At 38.4% G+C, this 20,788-nt stretch overlaps 1 protein-coding gene across 3 annotated transcripts in view; it reads right to left on the bottom strand.

Annotated features, from left to right (window-relative positions):
* Nucleotides 1-3,400: 3,400 nt before the first annotated feature.
* UBR2 (ubiquitin protein ligase E3 component n-recognin 2) overlaps nt 3,401-20,788 on the bottom strand; it is a 119,511-nt gene continuing 102,123 nt past the window's right edge. For all 3 annotated transcript variants that reach the window (XM_030557628.1, XM_030557627.1, XM_030557629.1), the window contains 13 exons: nt 20,577-20,725; nt 20,426-20,481; nt 19,644-19,740; nt 17,037-17,104; nt 16,207-16,342; nt 15,568-15,658; nt 14,814-14,944; nt 12,345-12,453; nt 12,021-12,077; nt 8,730-8,807; nt 8,170-8,340; nt 7,241-7,342; nt 3,401-5,823 (listed from right to left, as the gene is read on the bottom strand). In XM_030557628.1, coding sequence (XP_030413488.1) covers nt 5,682-5,823; nt 7,241-7,342; nt 8,170-8,340; nt 8,730-8,807; nt 12,021-12,077; nt 12,345-12,453; nt 14,814-14,944; nt 15,568-15,658; nt 16,207-16,342; nt 17,037-17,104; nt 19,644-19,740; nt 20,426-20,481; nt 20,577-20,725 — 1,387 coding nt within the window. In that variant the 3' untranslated portion in view covers nt 3,401-5,681. The remainder of the gene's footprint in view (nt 5,824-7,240; nt 7,343-8,169; nt 8,341-8,729; nt 8,808-12,020; nt 12,078-12,344; nt 12,454-14,813; nt 14,945-15,567; nt 15,659-16,206; nt 16,343-17,036; nt 17,105-19,643; nt 19,741-20,425; nt 20,482-20,576; nt 20,726-20,788) is intronic.

Here is a 20,788-nt window from a genome sequence, read left to right as displayed (position 1 = left end):
TGCCGGAGGTGGAACTCGTTGTTGGCACCAGGTCCATTGTCGGTGCCGAGGAAACCGGTGCCGAGGAGAGCTTCCCGCTGCGGGAAGTCGGGTCCCTGCTTTAGAGCCCGGTGAGAGTTGCTTGTAAAGTGCAGGGACAGTCAGAGTTGCTTGCTCTCCTCGCTGACAGCATCAAGGGTAAAGACTCTGCAGGAGATCAGTTACCCTCGAGTGTCTCTGAGAGGAGACATTAGGGCTTCCTGCCTCTTCACGTGAGAGGGTGAAGCCGGGCTCCCGGTCGGTTCTGCCTTGGCAGGGGAGCATGAGGGAGCAGGTTTACTGCTCTGCTCCACAGGCAGCTGCAGAGCTTCTTGCCTCTGCTCCAGAGAGGGTGAAGCCATGTTCCCGGCCGTTCGGACCTGGCCGGGGAGCGTGAGGGAGAGGGTTTGCCATTACCTGTCTCCAGAGGCGGCTGCAGGGATTTCTGCATGAGAAACAGTTTCAGCGGCAGGTTCCTGTCAGGATGAGCCCTGGTTTTGAGGCTCGTGCAGTGGACACACTTGGCAGGGATGTGTCTTGCCAAGGCACTTCACACAGTGCGAGTGCCCATTGGACATTGGCATAAAGTCCTGACAGGAAGCACATTCCTTGAATCCTGAAGCCCCTGGCCTTATTGAACTAGTAATGCCAGGGGAGAGTGTCTTACTGGGAGACAAACCTGAGGAAATTTTTTTCTTTTTTTAATCTAAGTAACTGTTCTAAAGGAAGGGAAACAACTAGGATATTACTAACTATTTCTATGTAATTGTTTCATTCAAAAACCAGGGAAGAGGATCAGCACTGCTCCGAATCCCATCTTTGGCCAAGGATGGTTGAGAAGGAACTGGGGAGGGTGCGGGACACACGCGCTCAGGAAGATTCCAATGAGACGGGAGATACCGAGTGTGTGCGTCCCAACCAGGCACTGCTACCGAAAATCTCCGATCAACGGTGCCGGGACGCACTGTCACCTACAGTGGAGCACCCACAGGGACAGCACTCGAAGATCCATCAGTCATCTGTAGAGTTTTACATGGGATCTCCAGTGACTACGAATAGTCATGATTCATTTATATTTATCCAATGAGACTTCCTTTTGGTACCTGGGTACTAGGATACTAAGTCGCTGTTTTCTGATTAAAATAACATATGTGCTGTTGTTCGAGTATGTAGAAAAGTGTTAGGAGTGGGACTGAAGATTTGGTCCTCACCACATCAGACAGCTTGAAGGAAATGTGTAGGTGAAAAGCCTTAGTGAGTGGAGATTGTTCCATGAGGTGGGTTGTAAATAAGCCAGTTTTTAGCCCTCTAGGAGGAGCCAATCCAAGGTATGATTTATTACTGTAGTGTAGGTCAGGGGTCAACAACCTTTGGCACACGGCTCGCCAGGGTAAGCACCCCGGCGGGCCGGACCAGCTTGTTTACCTGCTGTGTCTGCAGGTTCGGCCGATCGCAGCTCCCACTGGCCGCAGTTCAGCGCTCGAGGCCAATGAGGGCTCTGGATAGTGGTGTGGGCCAAGGTTGCCAACCCTTGCTATTTACCAATTTATTTAAGTATCACAGGGGTAGCCGTGTTAGTCTGTATTCACAAAAACAATGAAGAGTCTGGTGGCAGTTCGTCTTTAAGGTGCCATCAGACTCCTCATTGTTTCCAATTTATTTAGTGAAACTCCTGGTCTTTTTCAAAACTCATATTTTTAATTTTTATTTATTTATTTATTTATTTTTTACAAATTTTCACCCAAATTTTGGCTTTTTCAGGATCTGAGAATTTTTTGGACAGGCAGAGTGCCAGGTCCTGGCAGCCAAGACTACCTGACCACAGCAGTGACAGGCCTGCAGGGAGTGGAGAGCTGCACCCTATATGTACTGGACTCTGGCCGAACAGAGACACCTCCTGTTCCCAGCCATTCAGCGCAGCCCCAGAGCACAGAGGGCCGTCTGCTTCCCCTGCTGGACAGTGCATGTGCAGAAGCAGATGAGGCTGTGCTGAAGGGCCAGGCTCAGGAAGAGGCTCCTCTGGCAGGGCAGCTGGTACTTGCAGGGTTTAGCCTTCCTTTCCTCTCCTGATCCCAGGGATTTAGCACAGCCCTGTTCACTTCCTCTGTGCAGCACGGGAGTCCAAAAGGCAGGAGGCAGGGTTCTGGCAGCCAAAACTGTCCAATGATGCAAGCACCAGGAGGCTTCCTCAACTGTGACACTGCTAGCACCTCACACCCTCATGAATATAGCTCCCCACCTCTCCCTGGTTTTGGTTTTTACCTATTTTTACAATTTTTTAAAATTTGTGAACACTGAAATTCTCAGGAAATCAAAAAGAAAATAATAAAAAATGGAAGCCCATTCGTATCGTGTTTACAGACCTATTAGATCCTCCAAGTCCATCTCCCTGCCAATGCTGGTTTGTAAAAAGGATCCTGGACTAACCAAAGCAGAAGGTAGTATGGGAAGCCCTCTGAGGGACACAAAAGAGCATGCAAGTTGGGGGGTGGGGAAGAAGGGGTGGTGCAGAAGAGAATTGCAGTGGAGCTAGCATGAGCTACTCTTCACCAACAGAAACCAGCAACAGAAAGCAGTGAGAGTAGTTAATGCACACTTGTGGGGACCAATGGCATCAGCAGACAACTTGCACTATATGGTTGTTGCACCAAAGTATGAGGCAGCTTCCCATGGCAGGCTAAGGACAGTGCAAAGAAGTGCTAGCTTGGCTGAATAAGGTGGGGTCTGATCTGAAGGCCCTTGGAGGAAAATCTGAACCAGGTTTGGAGGGAAACTCTGTGCAAGCTCTACTACAGGCCAGTGGCTTCCAGAGAGTCTCACTCACTAAGTAGGTGTATTGTTGTAAACTTATTTAAGTCTAACATTCATTCATTACAAATGTCATGCACAACTGCTACCAGGTAATTAGCTGACATGAACAAGAGGAAGAGACTCAAACCTCTGGACAGCTATGAATGAGGCACAAAGGAAGGATAGACCTGAATTCTAAATAAATAAAATAAATAAATAAAATAATGTACATAGTAGTTTGCAACAGAAAAAGCAACATCCTGCCTCCTGGGGAAAGAAATAGCAGGCTTTGTTTGCCCCATTTGATTTACTTCTGAGTGAGCTTTCAATTGTGTTTGCTCATCGGCTCTTTAAAAAAATGTATCGATCTGCTAAATTATGATCAGACTTTTAGGTAGAGGTCAAGACAGGGTTAGTTAACTAAAGTAATTGACACTAATATTATAATCATCTTTAGTAAGGGAATTGCAGGTGTTGCATATCTAGGTATTTCTCTTATCCTGTGATTAACACTACGGAGCAACAAGGTAATCCAAGTTCATTCCAAAGTTCAGCAAAACTTTTTCTAAAAATAAATAAGATTTTAAAAGTATTTAATGTCAACACCTAAATCATTTATTTTGATACTTGCAACTTTTTTTTCCCCTTACATATGATACATTCCAAATTTTACAAGTAGTCCATAGATGATAAAGTTGTAGCCGATTTATTACAGGTATTTCTTCCCTGATACCAAAATCATGTTATATAAATATTTCTACGGTGAACATAAATACATGCAAAACAAATCAGAAAAGAAAACAGTTTAAGTAAGAATGACTAAATTTACAGAACACAGGATAAATTGTGTACTTTGCTATTTTTTGCAGCCATAATTCCATTAATCCATTCAACTCTCTGCATCTCAGAAAAATGAGAAAAATGCCTTCTATCAATGTTTTGATTTACCCAGAAAATCTGTCAGTGTAATGAACTGTGGCAGATACCATTTTGTTATTTCTGAAATAGCTATGCCCATGATAAAACTGATTTTTTTCAAAGCAATTTTAACCAAGTTCCCTAGACAGGTGGAATAAAGCAGAAGCAGCAAGCCTTTCAGTAAAAGGAATAGTGTTGCAGAAGAAAAAAATTTTATGACATGCACAGCAAGAAGTTGTTATATAACTAAGGAGAGGAAGGGTAGACTGATGGAACTTTAATGCTGATTTTCTTTCTGCAGATTTTGCAGTTTTCTTATAAAAAAGAGTGAGGTGTGTATATAGGCAGATCAAAGAGCCACTAGAGACAAAAATGTCACATCTAATACTGGCCTTAAGAAATAGGAGTTGATAATTGTTCAGTTTCTCTATTTTGTATTGTCTACATCTTAACTCAAGACTATTTCCAAGCCTGGGGAGAATTGTCCTGTACACTGTAACACATACAGAATTATTCTGAAACATTAAATCTGTAAAAATGCAAACAATCCAATCAAGCCTATTGTAAATAAAGACAGCAGCCACTGAAAGGATGCTTGTCTGGGCTGAAGAGGAAATCAAACGCAAGCCTCAGTAAAAGAATCACTTTGATTATTAAAACTCAGGACTAGGTAAATAAATTGTTTTAATAACTTACCAAAAACTTAGAAAATCCATAGCCTTAATGCCTTCAATCAGAAAGCATGTCATTTAGAGATTTCTTGGGGGGGTCTAACATTGCATTTACTACATACAACTATGCCTTCAGGCACCCACATACCAAGTGCAAAATCTGTGCATATATAGAATATATTTATAAAATATACTATAGACAAACATCTTTACAGAGCTTTAGTCAAATGTCTACTATGTCAAAAAATAAATGTACTTGATGGTACAACTGAAAGGAAATGAACAGGAGCAAACAAATGCTCTATGACTTCATATACAGAGAAAATAGTTCATTTTTGTCTGAGGGTTTCTATTTGCAGTTGTGAAATTAGTAAACTGCAACAAGATGTAGGTGGGATTTGCACCTTCAAAGATGGAAGTCAAAAATGAAGAAAAATATGACTTTTAATGTATTGCCATTGCCTTAAGATACCTTCTAAAAGACAATGTCAACCCTTTAAATTTGGGAAAACAATCACATTATGAAAAATGAAAGGGCTTCCCCGCTATATTCAAATTGCAAACCACACAATATGTGAAAGGAGTGCAATGCTCCAGAAAAAGCTTTAAATTGAATTGTTTTACTTGTAAACTAGTGTTAGTTTTTTTAGTAAAAAGAAAATCAACTGGAAGGCAAAAAAAATCTGTAAGAATATGAATTAAAAAATAAATTTTAGATACACCGAGTTTAAGAGTTATCCACTGATGCAGACAGATACATCCATTTGCTACATTATTTTCATCCTTACTTTATTCCATTGCATGTACACAGTTTAAGTATTAAAACATAGAATAATAAATAAAGTAAACCGGCTCAGATTATTAGCAAAGGGCAAAACACAATCCATAATTGTGCTTAATCTAGTCTCCATTTCAACAGGTTTTTTTCCCCCCTCTTGCAGTTCATTAGAAAAATCAGAGTCAGATTTCCAAGAAGAGTCATTCTTTTGTCCCAGAAACTTAAGTTCATTTGCCCAGGTTCTATACGCCAAGAGGTTTCATGTGAAGGAAGCACAGTGCAAATAATACTACTAGTAAAACCTGCTTACACAGAAAAAAGTTTACATGGTTATTGTAACCAAGAACTTTACAAAAGAAATTGGAAAACAATGGTTAAATAGAAGGACTGGAATCGTCTCTTTATTTTCCTCAATTTTTTTTCCCCTAATCCCTCTTTTGTTTGAAAAATTTACTGGGTTACAAAAATCATCATAAATAAAGTTCCAGTCTTCAGATGATAACCAATTATAAATGCTGCCAATCAATGCCAACTAGTGTTTGATTTGCTTCTTGTGCGTGTCCAATTTCTTCTGTGATACTGTGCTGTTGCCAGAGTTTTTGAATCTTTTTAAACCGTTCTTTGCACAAGTGTAAGGGATTCCCACGCCTGAAAAAGATTACATTTATTAGGAAACTTACAACTGTGAAGTGTTATAGAGCACTTACACAAAACACTTACATGATCTTTTAACGTTACTGTATGTATAATAATACTTTCAAGGCAATTTTTGCAAGAGTTGATGCCAAAGTAACTTGATCCTGTAGTATTTCATCTGACCCTCTACAGACACAAAATTTTCATCTTGTGCAATGAGCATCATTAAAAATGACAGCCCTTTACATTTGTGTAGATACATGTCATCTCTTCAAGATGAGAAGAGATATTAACTTAGTTTTGGGCCCTATGCTCCCCCACAGTAGGAGGCATATTGGAGAAAAAAATATATCTATAAAAGCAGAAGAAATTAAGGTAAGACAATCATGGCATGTGTCTCAACCCCACTATATTTGAGCTATCTGGTTATAGGTGATGTATGTATTATGGCAAACCTGGAGAAAACTGCTTAGGGAAGGCATGTTCCCCTCTGAAGCCAGTGGAAATACAGGATCAAATTGTCAGGAGCAATGAGGCCACTATATGGTTAAATAACACCAGTGGTATAGCACAAGCTTCATTTATCTGACCCCAGTAAAAATGGCCTTGCAGGAGTGTACCAGGCAATGCATGGGCAAATACACTATTTTCCTCACCTCCTGCAAGCATTGTGGACAAAAGGTGACACTGATACAGAAGGGGATGGGGGAACCCACCCTCATGACACACAAAACTTGGCCTGTTTTAGTTCCCTGTGACTGTTAAATGCTGGCATAAGTTACAAGCAGCCCCTGGGCTGGGGGAACAGCAAGTACAAAGCAGCACTAGGATTAGGGCAATGTAAAGGTGAGCTTTAAACAATCTTTGTATGTCACCACCAGAGTACATTTTATGATTCTGACCATTTGCAAGGATCTGGTTCCATTATCTACAAAGCCAGTAACAGTAAATGCTAGTGAACGCCAAGCTACCCTTTCCCCCTAAGATCACAGACTTCAGCACAGAAACCAGCATGCAGATCTACTTTAAGTCAACTTGTGACAGGAGGTTTTCATCTGATATAGACATATATACATAATTAACTATATTTAATAAACAAATTGTGCATAAAAAGTAAGATATATATTTGTCAGTAGTATTGTCTACGGAACCTCAGAGATGCTGAGACATTAGTCAAGATTTTACCCTTCAGGAAACCTCTTTATACGAGGCAAATTATTTCTTATCAGATGTTTCTAACGAAGTAAATTTTTTTTTAAAATAATGTTGGTTTTAGACATTACCACTACACACAACTATATTATTGACCAACTTTAGCAGCTTAGTTTTAACTTATTTAATATATAACTAAGCTTATTACATGAACCAACTGCTTTTGAGGGTAAAAAAGTGTTTCAATGAATATTTTAAAACGTTTTAGAAAATGTACCTGAGTCCCTGGTCCGTTTCTCCATAGTCATCAAGATAGGGAGGGGCATAAAAGCAGCCCTTTGTTTTTCCAGCTAAAAATAGCACTTGACATTCTCGTACTCTACACAAAGAGAGAGAGAGAGAGAGAGACAGGACATTTTGGTTATTAACTTTATGATGTGACCACATTTCTGTTTTTTTCACAAACATTAGCTTCTTGCGACTCTCATGTATCTGTGATTCTGTATAATCTGCACATACTGTGGAATTTAAAATGTACGTACCATCTGAAAATATTTATATCCCTTCTACGCCATGTAATTAAATAGTTCAAACAAAATGATGTTCCACATTTTATCTGTTACAGCATAAATATCAGCGTTCCTGAACTAATTTATTTTGAAGCTATTTAGGAATACTGCAAGAAAATACATCAATTTTGTTTCTCATTAACAAATGTTTATGAAAAACCTGAAACAAGTTGTGTGGTCTAATCCTTCAATGTACATGTACTGTTGTGTCAACAGATGTGGCATCAGGTTATAATAATGGTCCCAGTTTTAGTCTTGTGAGATTAATTTAGAGCTAACTTTTACACCAAAGTTATTTTCATGATTTCTGAAAAATAGAAAGTTTACAATGATCATTTCCTTCATTTCCACTGAAATGTTACACAACACATGGGACACATCCTTTTTCTGATCAGCTTTGGACTGTCTAAGAGATCTTATTCCATCAAAGACGAAAGCTCCTAAACATTCTGAAGTGCAATGCAGATTAAAAAAAAACAACTCTATTTTTTGTGCAACTATTAACTAACTTCTTTTCTACTAACATAATTGTCCTTACATACAGTGCAATGACAGTCACATTTATGGAAATATTCACTTCATGCCCATGTACAACATGTACCCTATTAAAAAAATTTAGATACAATGAAGTCCTTACCTGAGAAATATACCCACTCCAGAACCACATACATATGTATGTGCAGTACAGGCTCCAACATCTTCCCCTTCTAATTCTGTCTGACAACAGTAACTCTGAGAGCATAGCATGGTCCCACATACAAGGCACAATGTTGGTGCTCTGCTTTTATCACCGCCTGATTTTGGACACCTTTACATAAGCAAACAAACAAACATCCATCCATACAGGTAGGTGAATACAGTTAAATCTTTCCTATGGAGTTACAGCTCAGTACTTTAAATGGTAATCAATAGATTCAAATTTATTCTGGAAACTTCTCCAGTTAAATGAAGTTACAGATTCTAAATCCTCCCCCCGCTACACACACGCACACCTCTACTTTATGTTTCACTGAAATAAGTAATGAAGATAAGGCACTTTAGCGGAAAAGACAGCAGTGAACATGTGCCATTTACTTTATGATTTTCTAAATAAATCTTTTCAAGGCTCTCATGCTAGAAGATTTTCCCGTTCATCAAAAGCAACAAATGGCTTTTAAAGCTCACCATCATAACTGCATTAAAAAAAAAAAAACTTACGAGAAATTAGATGCTTGATTAATGAGGCAGCTGTAATCATCTGGAAGGTCTATTAATTTGTTAGAGTCTCTTGCATAGCTAAAATGAAACAATCACATGTTTAACAAACAGTGGACACAATCGCTGCAATCTCATATTTCCCCAAGTATTACCTCAGTAACAATCTTATGTAAGGTTTCAGAGTAGCAGCCGTGTCAGTCTGTATCAGCAAAAAGAACAGGAGTACTTGTGGCACTTTAGAGAGTAACAAATTTTTTTGAGCATAAGCTTTTGTGGGCTGCTTATGCTCAAATAAATTTGTTAGTCTCTAAGGTGCCACAAGTACTCCTAATCTTATGGAAGTGATCAACACTCAGTTGTCTTCTATATCTTACACCAATCTCCGCATCTATGACAATACATTAAAATGGCATATAGGGGTAAGAAATTTGATATAAAAATTACTGTGAACACAGCAAAGAATCCTATGGCACCTTATAGACTAACAGACGTTTTGGAGCATGAGCTTTCGTGGGTGAATACCCACTTCCTCAGATGCATGTAATGGAAACTGCCCCTAGAAATTTCCATTACATGCATCTGAGGAAGTGGGTATTCACCCACGAAAGCTCATGCTCCAAAACGTCTGTTAGTCTATAAGGTGCCATAGGATTCTTTGCTGCTTTTACAGATCCAGACTAACACGGCTACCCCTCTGATACTCTGAACACACATTTCCTTAAATGTTCTATGATTTAACATAAAATCAGTGCAATAGTTATATGATTACCTGATAAGTATTGGTGGAGGAACCACATTCAGTCCCAGTGCTATGTTAAAGGTCACTAATGAACTTCTAGTGTGCATCAGCAGAGTTTACATAGACCAATTAATGCACAAGTTATTGCGCTTTAGCTATCACACCCTTCCTGAGTGCATTACCTCAAAGCACAGATAACCCCTTACTTGATACTGTTCCATTTGCTGTTTCATAGAACTACTCACAAGCCTTAATTTTCTTCCTCTCTGCCCACGTGAATCGTTAAACAGCCCACTTTTAGCCTGATGTGATAAGCCTCAAACTGATGTACCAAAAAGGAATCCAAAGTCCCACAATTGAAACACACTAGATTTGGTTTGCATGGAGTCATATTTTTGTTATTTCTCCTGGACGGCTCAAGAAAAGCCCTAGAATTATATATTCTTTCATTTGCATACTTTAGACAATTTCATCCTGATACACGATAGGATTATATGAACATTTCTCCTGCTAAGGGATCAGAACATTGTATGCAAGTCTCTGATACAACTAATATTGTTTTGAAAGCAGCCACTCTCCAATTCAAAAACTTCTGCTACAAGGAGTAAATTTGTGTTTCTTTTCTTCATTAACACTGAATATTTATATAATTGGGAAATCATGAGTATTGATGTCAAGACCTTTTTATTTTCCCTCAAAATTCTACACCAGTGGTTCTCAACCTGCGGCCCGTTTGCAGTCTTATTAAGCACAGAGCTGTGGCCCATGTGACATTTTCAGGGCCATACAGGTACAATAAAAGCTTTGCTATCCAGCATGTGGGAGGACTAGGAGGTGCCGCTAAGTCAAAAATTCCAGTTAACTAAGCATTATACTTACCAACTGAGGATGAGGGGAGTTTGGGTGTGGGAGGGGGCTCAGAGCAGGGGGTTGGGGCATGGGAAGGGTTTTGGGATGCCAGGTCTGGGCAGCTGTCACTTTGGGCAGCTCCCCACAAGCAGTGACATGCCCCTGCTGCTCTTAGATGGAGGCGCAGCCAGGCAGTTCTTGGCCAATGGGAGCTGAGGAGTCAGTGCTCGGGGTAGGGGCAGCACATGGAGCCCCCCGGCTGTTCCTCTGCCTAGGAGCAGCAGAAACATGTCGCCGCTTCGAGGGAGCCATACAGAGCCAGGTGGGGAGCCTGTTGGTCCCGCGCCAACTGGACTTTTAATGGATATCAGAAATGCTGGTTTCTACAGCTTTCCAGTTGGTAAAGTGCTGGATAATACAGCTTTTACTGTAGTGTGTGTGTGTGTGTGTGTGTGTGTGTGTGTGTGTGTGTGTGTGTGTGTGTGTGTGTGTGTGTGTGTGTGTGTGTGTGTGTGTGTGTGTGTGTGTGTGTGTGTGTGTGTGTGTGTGTCCCACATAACCCAGAGAGAGCTGTATATGCAGCCCACAATGGTAAATAGGTTGAAAACCACGAGTCTACACAATGTTTTAATAATGTTAATATTTTCAGAAACAATAAGACAATCTATGAGGTTGTGCAATCTAAGTTCAAGGTTGTACAAGAAGCAGTGCACTGTGACATGCTGAGAGATAAAAGACCTACCACTGGATTAACCATCTGTAACCTGCTTATCTGTTCATGAATAGATAAGGATGAACAACAGAAACAGATGTAAAAAAAATTCCTAACAGTCAAATAAAAAAAAACCAAAAGCCAAAAAAACCTTTCAACTACTCAATTAGAAAATTATAACTTGCAATTATCTTCATTTTAAAACTGGTAGTCTATCATTTAATCAACTGACTGAATAAATAATGCACCGATTTTTGTCACACTTGGGTATTAATCGAGCATTTTTATGTACAGGCTTAAGAAGAAAAGTTCCATATAAAATGATTTAAGAGTAAAAATACATTTTCATGATAGAGTTTTACTGTTTGTTTGCGTGTTAAATTGCTTGAATAGCGAGGTACCAATATTTAGCCTCCATTCTGAGTAAATAAACAATCTTCTTTAAAACTACTAGGCATTAAAAACATCCTGAGCTTCATTTAATTGTTTTATGAGTAGAAATACATTTAACAGACCAAACAATTTTGCTTTCAAATGTCTACCTGATTTCAAAGAAAAAAAAGTTTTGTTTCTTAGAGCAGACAATTTAAAAACAATTTTACATATCAGTTGGAGATTTTTTAATTAAATCAAACTGATATGCTCTAGCTCAACCAGTAGTTATGGGCTTGATTCAGGAACTTCTGAATGAAATTCTATGGCCTGAGTGTTATGCAGGAGGCTAAATGAGATGGATTATAATGATCCATTCTGGATTCACAAAAATCTCTGAATTTAAACAATATTTTACTCTCCCTATAAATAATTAAATATATCTTGGTTCTTCCTCTAGCTATGCTTCTGAATTGCATTCTGAAGCTGTATTTCTGTAAGTTACTTTACTGGTAGACCAAGTGCAGGAAAAATTGCTCCATTTAGTTACCGGAGGTGGAATGAGGTGTAAATAAATAAATTACTTTTCTCCCCCATCCTAAAATCCCTCCATGCTCACCTTATGGCTTGTCTTTTGCCTTCCAGGTACCTTTTTACTTCATTGTCACTACACCAACTTCAAACAGAAAAAAGATGCCTTTTAGCCTTCATTAGACAGTACTATAGAGGAACAATAACAACAACAACTTCTAACAAGTAAAAAATATAGTTCTATTTAATATACTTTCCATCACAGCAAACTTCTTCCAAAAACTTCTGTATTTTACAGGTAAGTTTTAAAATACATTCATCTTTCACTTCCAAATATACGTATTACTGGGAAAATACACTAATTTCTGGTGCAGCATACTTTATGTTGGAATTAAAGAAAAAAATTTCATACCTTTCTACTAATGTGTTCATAATTTTGCCATTTTCTTGAAAAAGGCAAATGAGGTTGTTTGGCAGGGAAAGATAGCTACATAAATGCTCAAATTGGCTTGCCCCAGTTACTGTAAATGCAGAAAAAGAAGGACAATAAATAGTTGCATTTGGAAGACTTCTCCAACAGTAAAACAAAACAACCCTAACTCCCTAACTGCAGATTAAAATTAAGCCTACAATTTTACTAAAGCCTAAATCGATGACAAAAGTCAGGGACAGGTCACGGGCAATGAAAAGAAATTCACAGAAAACATGACCTGTCCCTGACTTTTACTAAAAACATCCCTGTCAAAATGGGGAGGGAGGAGGGTCCAGCACCGTGCCCCATGGCATTCAGCAACAGCAAGCTGCAGCCCCGCACCCCTGCCCAGAGGCTTGGGAGGGACCTCTCGCCTCTGAAGGTGCTGGGAGGGATCCCCCACCCCGGGGGCGGTTGGGGAGTTCCCGGGCCCCAATGGCACGGCGGTCTCTGGATGTCACAAATTCCATGACTTCTGTGACCTCCGCGACATACACGTAGGCTTAATTATAACGCAAAAGAGTGACTCCCCCCCCCACTGCACATTAAGATGCAGTGTGAATTTAAGGCTGGTCAGAGGTGCCAGATTGAAAGTCCTGGAGCCTGAAGTTCCCTATTTATTCACAAAACAGATATAGCACAAGCAATGGCAGTGCAAATAAGGTTGCCAGTTAAGGCTTCTGAAATAAGCTCCCTGTTAAGATGTGGTCCAGACTGTGAAAAAATTGGGAAGCCCACCTATGTAAAACGGAACTTCAGGGAAGAATAGAGTGTTTTTCACTTGAAATCTTGCATATAGTCCAATACACTGGAGAGTAGGGACAGGGTCCAGAGTGATCTTGACAAATTGGAGGATTGGGCCAAAAGAAATTTAATGAGGTTTAACAAGGACAAGTGCAGAGTCCTGCACTTAGGAAGGAAAAATCCCATGCACCACTACAGGGTGGGGACCGACTGGCTAAGCAGCAGTTCTGCAGAAAAGGACCCGGGGATTACAGTTAACGAGAAGCTGGATACGAGTCAGCAGTGTGCCATTGCTGCCAAGAAGGCCAATGGAATATTGGGCTCTATTAGTAGGATTATTGCCAGCAGATCGAGGGAAGTGATTATTCCCCTCTCTTCAGCACTGGTGAGGCCACACCTGGAGTAGTGTGTTCAGTTTTGATCCCTTCACTACAGAAGAGACGTGGACAAATTGGAGAGAGTCCAGCAGAGGGCAATGAAAATGATTAGGGGACTGGGGCACATGACACACGAGGACAGGCTGAGGGAACTGGGGTCATTTAGTCTGCAGAAGAGAAGAGTGAGGAGGGATTTGATAACAACCTTCAACTACCTGAAGGGGGGGGGTTCCAAAGAAGAAGGAGCTAGGCTGTTCTCAGTGGTGGCAGATGACATAACAAGAAGCAATGGTCTCAAGTTGCAGTGGGGAAGGTCCAGATTGGATATTAGGAAAAACTATTTCATTAGGAGTGTGGTGAAGCACTAGAATGGGTTACCTGGGGAGGTGGTGGAATTTCCATCCTTAGAAGTTTTTAAGGTCTGGCTTGACAAAGCCCTGGCTGGCATGATTTAGTTGGTGTTGGTTCTGCTTTCAGCAGGGAATTGGACTAGACCTCCTGAGGTCTCTGCTAACCCTAATATTCTATTATTCTACGAAAACTATCCTTTACTCCTTTTAACATTTTGTTGAGGAGCCATAACTCAAGGAAATGTTACACAGCAAGAGCTAGTCTTGATAATAGCCTATATGAAAAAAACCACTGACTTTAATTTTAGTTCAGAACTAAAAATATCAAATAATTCAATTTTAAATATGGGGAACTTAGAGTAGTGTGTGTTCATATGTGCCTTTTCTTTTTGATTATGACTAACACCTCCAGACTTGTATTTAAGCCCTATCTGAACCATAGCTGCAACTGAGCTACGATTGCTGCTATCATGAATTCAACTGTAGTGTAGACATAGTGTAACACTCTCACATTTGAAGGTTAATTGAAAATTAAGGGCCTGCTGTTAATCTCATTGAAGTTAAAGGAAGTAGGAGCAGGTCTCGTACGAGAAGAACGCTGAAGGTAATAAAGACGAGATGTCAAGCAAGCAATGAGCCTTTATTTCTTTTTAACCACTAGAATATCAATTTCATGTCCTATATTACCTTGAAACAAAGATACAACAGTGCAAAATTGTTTGGATTTTGCCTATTTTTAAATTAAAAAGTGACTATTTAAAAACTAAAAAAACCTTTTCTGTTGCTTTACAGGTTTGTGCAGATATAGTTCTGAATCATTAATAAGTCAGCATGTATTAATTTCAGCTACTACAGAAAGTAAAGTTTAATGTGGTTTATTTTCGTTAGCATTTAAATCATTTTTTTCCATGCCATTTCTAGCAATAAATGGACATTACCTTGAATTTCTGATGGTGCTGGGACTCCATTTAAATAATGGAAAAACAAAGCAGAGCATCTCAGGAAAGGCATAATTCCAGCTTTTATACTCCTGCACAGATGCCAGCCTGAGGACATTTCTTTCAAGGCACTTAAAACAGAAGGAATAAAATTACTCTGTGTGTGCATGCGTTTAACATGTTATGACTAAATTAAGAAAACAGAGCTAATGCAAAGATGCCGGGCTAAATAACAGTATGTTTAATAAAAGTTAGGCCATACTTCATATTGAGCTGTTTTTTACTTTGGCTGAAACAAAAGTCAGGTAAAGAGAGAGTGTTTACTTTGAAGCTAACACTAATGGGAAGATAAATATTTATGAATCTCTAATTTAAATAGATAACATAATCAGGAATCAGAAATTTGGGAGAGGCTGAGTGGCTAAAAAGTAAATACATTCTTGGAACTCAGGTGCAACCTATCTAGGTTTATTTACAATTGCCAAATGGCTGATCAAAATTATGCTACAGTACAGTATTACTGAACTCTAAGGAGATAAATTACAGAAATTTTCCGATTCGTCATGTGACTTTTTCCAGTCAATCATGAACCAGGATTAGTAGGTAGCACACAAGGAGCAAGAACTTTTGAATTTAAAATATGATTCCCTTAACAGCATCAGTACATCAAATTCACCCTTTATATGGTGTTACAGATTGGTGGTGGGAGCAGGAGAGAAACAATGGTTGTGTAAACTAGAGACAATCATTTTACCTTCCTGTATGCTGACAAAGAAATTTATACAAAGTAAGCACTGCTACTTCTTCTTCACCATTAGGGTTTTCTTGGTCCATGCCATTTTCTTCTGAAGAGCAACGAAAAAATAAATCAGGTACAATTCTAAACCTAGAAATCACTTATTTTTAACTGACAAATCTTTTTTAGAAATAGTTGAGAGAGAGGAGGTGAAACTCTGAATACCACAGGTGTTTATAAAAGAAGCATTAAAGACCTGGCTATATTATCATCAGTATCAAACATCTAAAATAATGACATCAACCAAATTTTGACAAGAAGGCCAAGAACAAACAAGTGAAATGCTCCATTAGAAAACAAGGAAAAGATGGTTTTGTCTCCTCCCAGGGATCAGGTTTGGCTGCTAATGTCACACAGAATAGATCTTTTTGCACAATATACCATACCAAAAGTTTAACCCGACCTATGCCATAAACTTTTGCCAGCACAGTTATGCTGGTGGGGGTGTGGTTTGTGACCAATTGAGTATGCTTTTAATTAGCATTAAGGGTACTTTGTTAGTACGAAATAGCAGCATAGCTATACTTTCAAGTGTAGACCTGGCCTTAGTGTTCATTTAAAAAAAAATTGATAATGTAACAAAAGAGGAGGTATTACCTGTTGATGAAGTAAGTAAAATTTGTACTATGTGTGCCATTGTGACAAGATGGAAGATGTGAAGATCTCCAGTGCCAAGACTAACCCCTGAAAAATCCTGACAGTATATGGCAGGAAAAGAGAGCACCAAGCTTACCTGTAATAGAGAAAAACAGAAAGTTTAAGAGAATGAATGTCTTCCCCTTTTCTGCCACAGCCTCAAGAATCAGTCAGTTTTTTCTTGAAGTCATCCTTTGTGCTGCAGTACATTCGATGGGACTAATTTTAACACCAGTTAAACCATTCCTTCACGTGACATAGGGATAACTATCAAATAATGCAGGGTTCCCTGCCTTCCCCCCCCCCCCAGTCGGGGAATAAACTCTAATATCGAAAAAATTATTAAAATCTAAACCTCTGTGAGAAGGACTCCTAACTTGCTGTATTTTTTCCTCAAAACTCTTGTGGTTATGAAGAAAATATATAACTGTAGCTTTGACATATAAAAGATGCCTAAGAATACATCTACACTACAAAAAGCCCTGCAGTGTGAGTCTCAGAGCCTGAGTCAACTGACTCGAGCTTAGAGTACAGGGCGAAAAGTAGCAGTGTAGATGTTCCTGCTTGGTCTGGAGCTTGGGCTCTGAAACACAGTTTGGATCTCAGAGTTGAGCTCCAGCCTGAGCAGGAATATCTACGCTGCAATTTTTAGCCCCACAGAGTCATGGGGCTCACACTGTCTCAGTTTACGCAGGTTTTGAGACTCACTGCCCCATGTTTTTTTTTTTTTTGCAATGTAGATGTAACCTATGGGATCAAAGGTGTAGGTGTGTTCATTATGAAAAACTTACCAATAAATGAAACATGTCAATATCAAGAATGCATGGAAGATTTCCACTTTTTTCATTAGGCACCAGTGCTGAATATATAAAAAACAAAAAAATGTATTAATTACACAACAAACAATCGGCACTGATTTTTGCTACAGAATAGACTACAGTTATTTTAATTGTGTGTTAATGTTTTAAGTATCTACTGACAAATTCTTTCAGTTTTTGGCTAGGAATAAATTAATTCGAGAACTTGTGCACACTACTAGAGCAGGTCCTATTCTAGTTTCCAAACTTTATATTTCACTGAAATGAGATAACAAAATAATTTGCATAAAACTGTATAGTACACTGTTCTCTGATTTTCTTTTGGTTACAGCTGTGACTGCAATAGAAAAAGTGGTGGTACTCTCCCAAGCGAGTCACTAAAATGAGAGACTGTTGATTATGCAGACATTTAAAATATGATTATGCAGCTCTCTGAACTCTGCTCGGTTTTTTGAGCCTGGTTCCCCTCTCTGGGCTTCAATATGTCCATAATCTCTACAGAGCTCTTTGGGATTGGCTCCTTCTTAATGAGGGAAAAATAAATAAGTGGTGGTATCTCCACTTACGGCACCAAAAATGAGACCTCACTCTCAGAAATCATGTAGATCTGTGAATCTTCTCCCCTATTTTATAAGACAAATTGATTACGATGCTAAAACTTAAATTAACTCAGAAGCCCAGTGATGACAACACCTCGCTGAGATGAATAGGGGAAAGTGACACCTCTCAGAGCTATTGTTCCAGCTGAGATCACATTTTTGAGATTGTCTGTGCTACAGATTCACTTAAAAAAACAAACTGCTTTGATTCTGGAAAATAAGATAGCAGCTGATATGTATATGGCTGTGAGTCAGCTTAATATGAGCCTTGGTTTAAACCCCTGCTTTGGCACTAGTGATTCCCATAGTTTTAAACTTTACTTTAAATAAATGTAACCAGTGGAATAATAATGCTACTAACAAAACAGTATGATTTTTTTAGTGTACCAAATGCAAATTTAAGCTGAGAATAGCAAACATACAGTAAATATAAATCAAGCACTCCATTCAATAATAGATCACCACCCATTTTGCATGGAGAGTACCTCCATTTAAAAGCAAAACAAAAACCCAACCTTCTTTAAGATACAACCATCTATTATTTAAAGCAATATCCAAAGAACAATATCACAAAGCATTCCCTCTGAACATCGTTACCCCATATAGTAAAACCCAGATGAAGAGCACAAAAATTTTAGCCACAAACCGTACAGTAATGTAAGCCACCACACTTGAGAATATTTTTATGTTGACAACTGCAAATACTCCAACTGAAGAGGAGATTTACTGTTTCCAGAGCACTTAATCTTCCCTTAATAACTGAAGAATACTTGGGCAAATTTAAAGAGCTATTGTTATTTGAGAACAATTTCCTACTGTGATGATTCCAATACCTTCAGATTATAAGTGCTACTGTTTTGGTAAATTCAACATAAACCTATACAATAGAAATTAAAAAAAATAAAAACTATCAGAGATTTAGTACTGCAAGTACTTTTTTGGCTGTAGTACTGCAGATGTCAGCAACTGATCCACTTCTATTGATTCTATCAATAACATCAGCGTATATATGAATCTCAACATTGTCTGAAAATAGCACTTTTTGTATAGTGCAGCCCCTACAAGCCATCCCATCTAATAACCTTGTGTTAAAGCAATTGTTGCATTACTGATTATTATTACTGTCACTTATCTCAACTTACAAGGACTGAAGAAACTTGAAGATAAAAAAGGAGAGTTAAACTAATAGTGCTTTAACTTTTAAGTTGGGGTTCTACTGATATCCACATTACTTAATTCTTGACAGTGTTCTTCTTTTCATCAAGAAATATATTGGTTATAGCATACATTTATTTATATAAAGGGATAGATATTGGCCTGATTTTCAAAGGTGCTGAGCAGCACAACCGCTAATAATCAGGCCAATATATCTGTATTTATTATATTCTATTTCAGATGACCTAGATCTCAAGTGTTAGGATGTCTAAGACTGTTCATCTATTTCTACAAACATCTCAAACTTAGGGCTTTTTTGATATTTTCATTCAAATAGTCTTCAAGTTAACACAATGTAATTACATTATTAATTTTTTTTTCAGTCAGTATCATAAGCTATGCTTTACAACAACTCAAACTAAAACACCCCTGAGTTCTAAGTCTAAAAAATCTCAACATTATTGATACAAATTACTTAAAATATTGTTAATAATAGTTCAGAAAAAACACCATCAGGCCATTCCTCAGCAGGGATTCTGTAACTTTATTTTCCTGAAGTGTATTTTTGAAATTTGATGCTTGCATTCACAGTAACAATAAGTTCACCAGAAATAATGTTCTTATAAAATGAAATGTTAAATCATGTAAATGTTAGATAAAAAATGATGTTTGCAAGTCTCACAGCTTTTAAAGTTTCTTCAGGGTTTTATCTTATATAGTTTTTCAGATAATCATATTGCTCGCTGTAAGCTAATTTTTTGTGTCAAACTTCTCCAGTGTCTATACTTATTATGCAAAATTAATTAGTATAATGTATTGAACTTACATGCAAAGAGCCTACAAAAGTGACCCTGTACTGACGAAAGAGATGAAATTGTCCAGTGTGCTGCTGCAAATCTTGTTAATGAAGTAAGGCAGTCATCCTAAAATACAAAACAAAACAACAACAACAAAAACCCAACTAAACGTCATAATTAAACTCTTCAAGATGGAATAAAACCATGCCTTTATGACTCTGTATAGTATATCACTCTAGTTAGGTAGCTATAGTCTTTACCACATAATTTTGAGAGAGACAGATTATGCCAAAAATTCCATGTAATAAAGATATCAGTGTGCGTGTGTAAAAACAGATTTACAGAACACAGTTACAATCTCAAAGCTCCTTGCTTTGGCTGTCATTATGAGACAAACCCAATCTATTAGCATTTCATGAAGAACAAACAATTTAATTATATTTTACATTTGTTTAATAAAATAAAAATATATGGAGATATTCTTATCTCATAGAGCTGAGAGGGACCGTGAAGGGTCATTGAGTCCAGCCTCCTGCCTTCATTAGCAGGACCAAGTACTGACTTTGCCCCAGATTCCTAAGTGACCCCCTCAAGGATTGAACTCACAACCCTGGGTGTAGCAGGCCAATGCTCAAAACACTGAGCTAGCCTTCCCCTATTTCAAGTTAAATATATCAGATATTGATAGAGAAAAGGGTGGAACCTAAGTTAAAATGAAACTCTCCAATAATTTCAGGCTACAATTTTGACACTCTAGATTAAAAAAAAGACAACCCAGTGATTCAGAACTGAGGATGCTATTTGATCTTACCTGTCGGCAAGGTAAATGACCAAATAATGGTTTATCTTCATCAGCTAAAATTCGTTCTGCAGAAGTAAAAAAGTTTCAGTGCTGTAAATCTAAATAAATCTGAAAGCCTCTTGTCAATACACAATAGTTGTTACTAAAAACAAAATGTTACCTATAGTCTGTATTGTGTAAGCACAGCTACCCCAGCACATTATGGGTACACGCAGATCTTCTTCATTGGGATGCACCTTCAGTCCTACTTTATATGTTGCAGTACCAAATGTTGTTAGCATCTCTTTAATGCTTTCAGAATAAAGACTCCTGAAATGAGAGAGAGAGACTGGTATTAAAAGTCTATTCTGACAATAGGCAAACTAAACATCA

The sequence above is a fragment of the Gopherus evgoodei genome, chromosome 3, assembly GCF_007399415.2.
Source record: "Gopherus evgoodei ecotype Sinaloan lineage chromosome 3, rGopEvg1_v1.p, whole genome shotgun sequence".
Lineage (NCBI taxonomy): Eukaryota > Metazoa > Chordata > Testudines > Testudinidae > Gopherus > Gopherus evgoodei.
The sequence above is the reverse complement of the archived record's forward strand: the minus strand, read 5'-3'. Positions and strand labels throughout refer to the sequence as shown.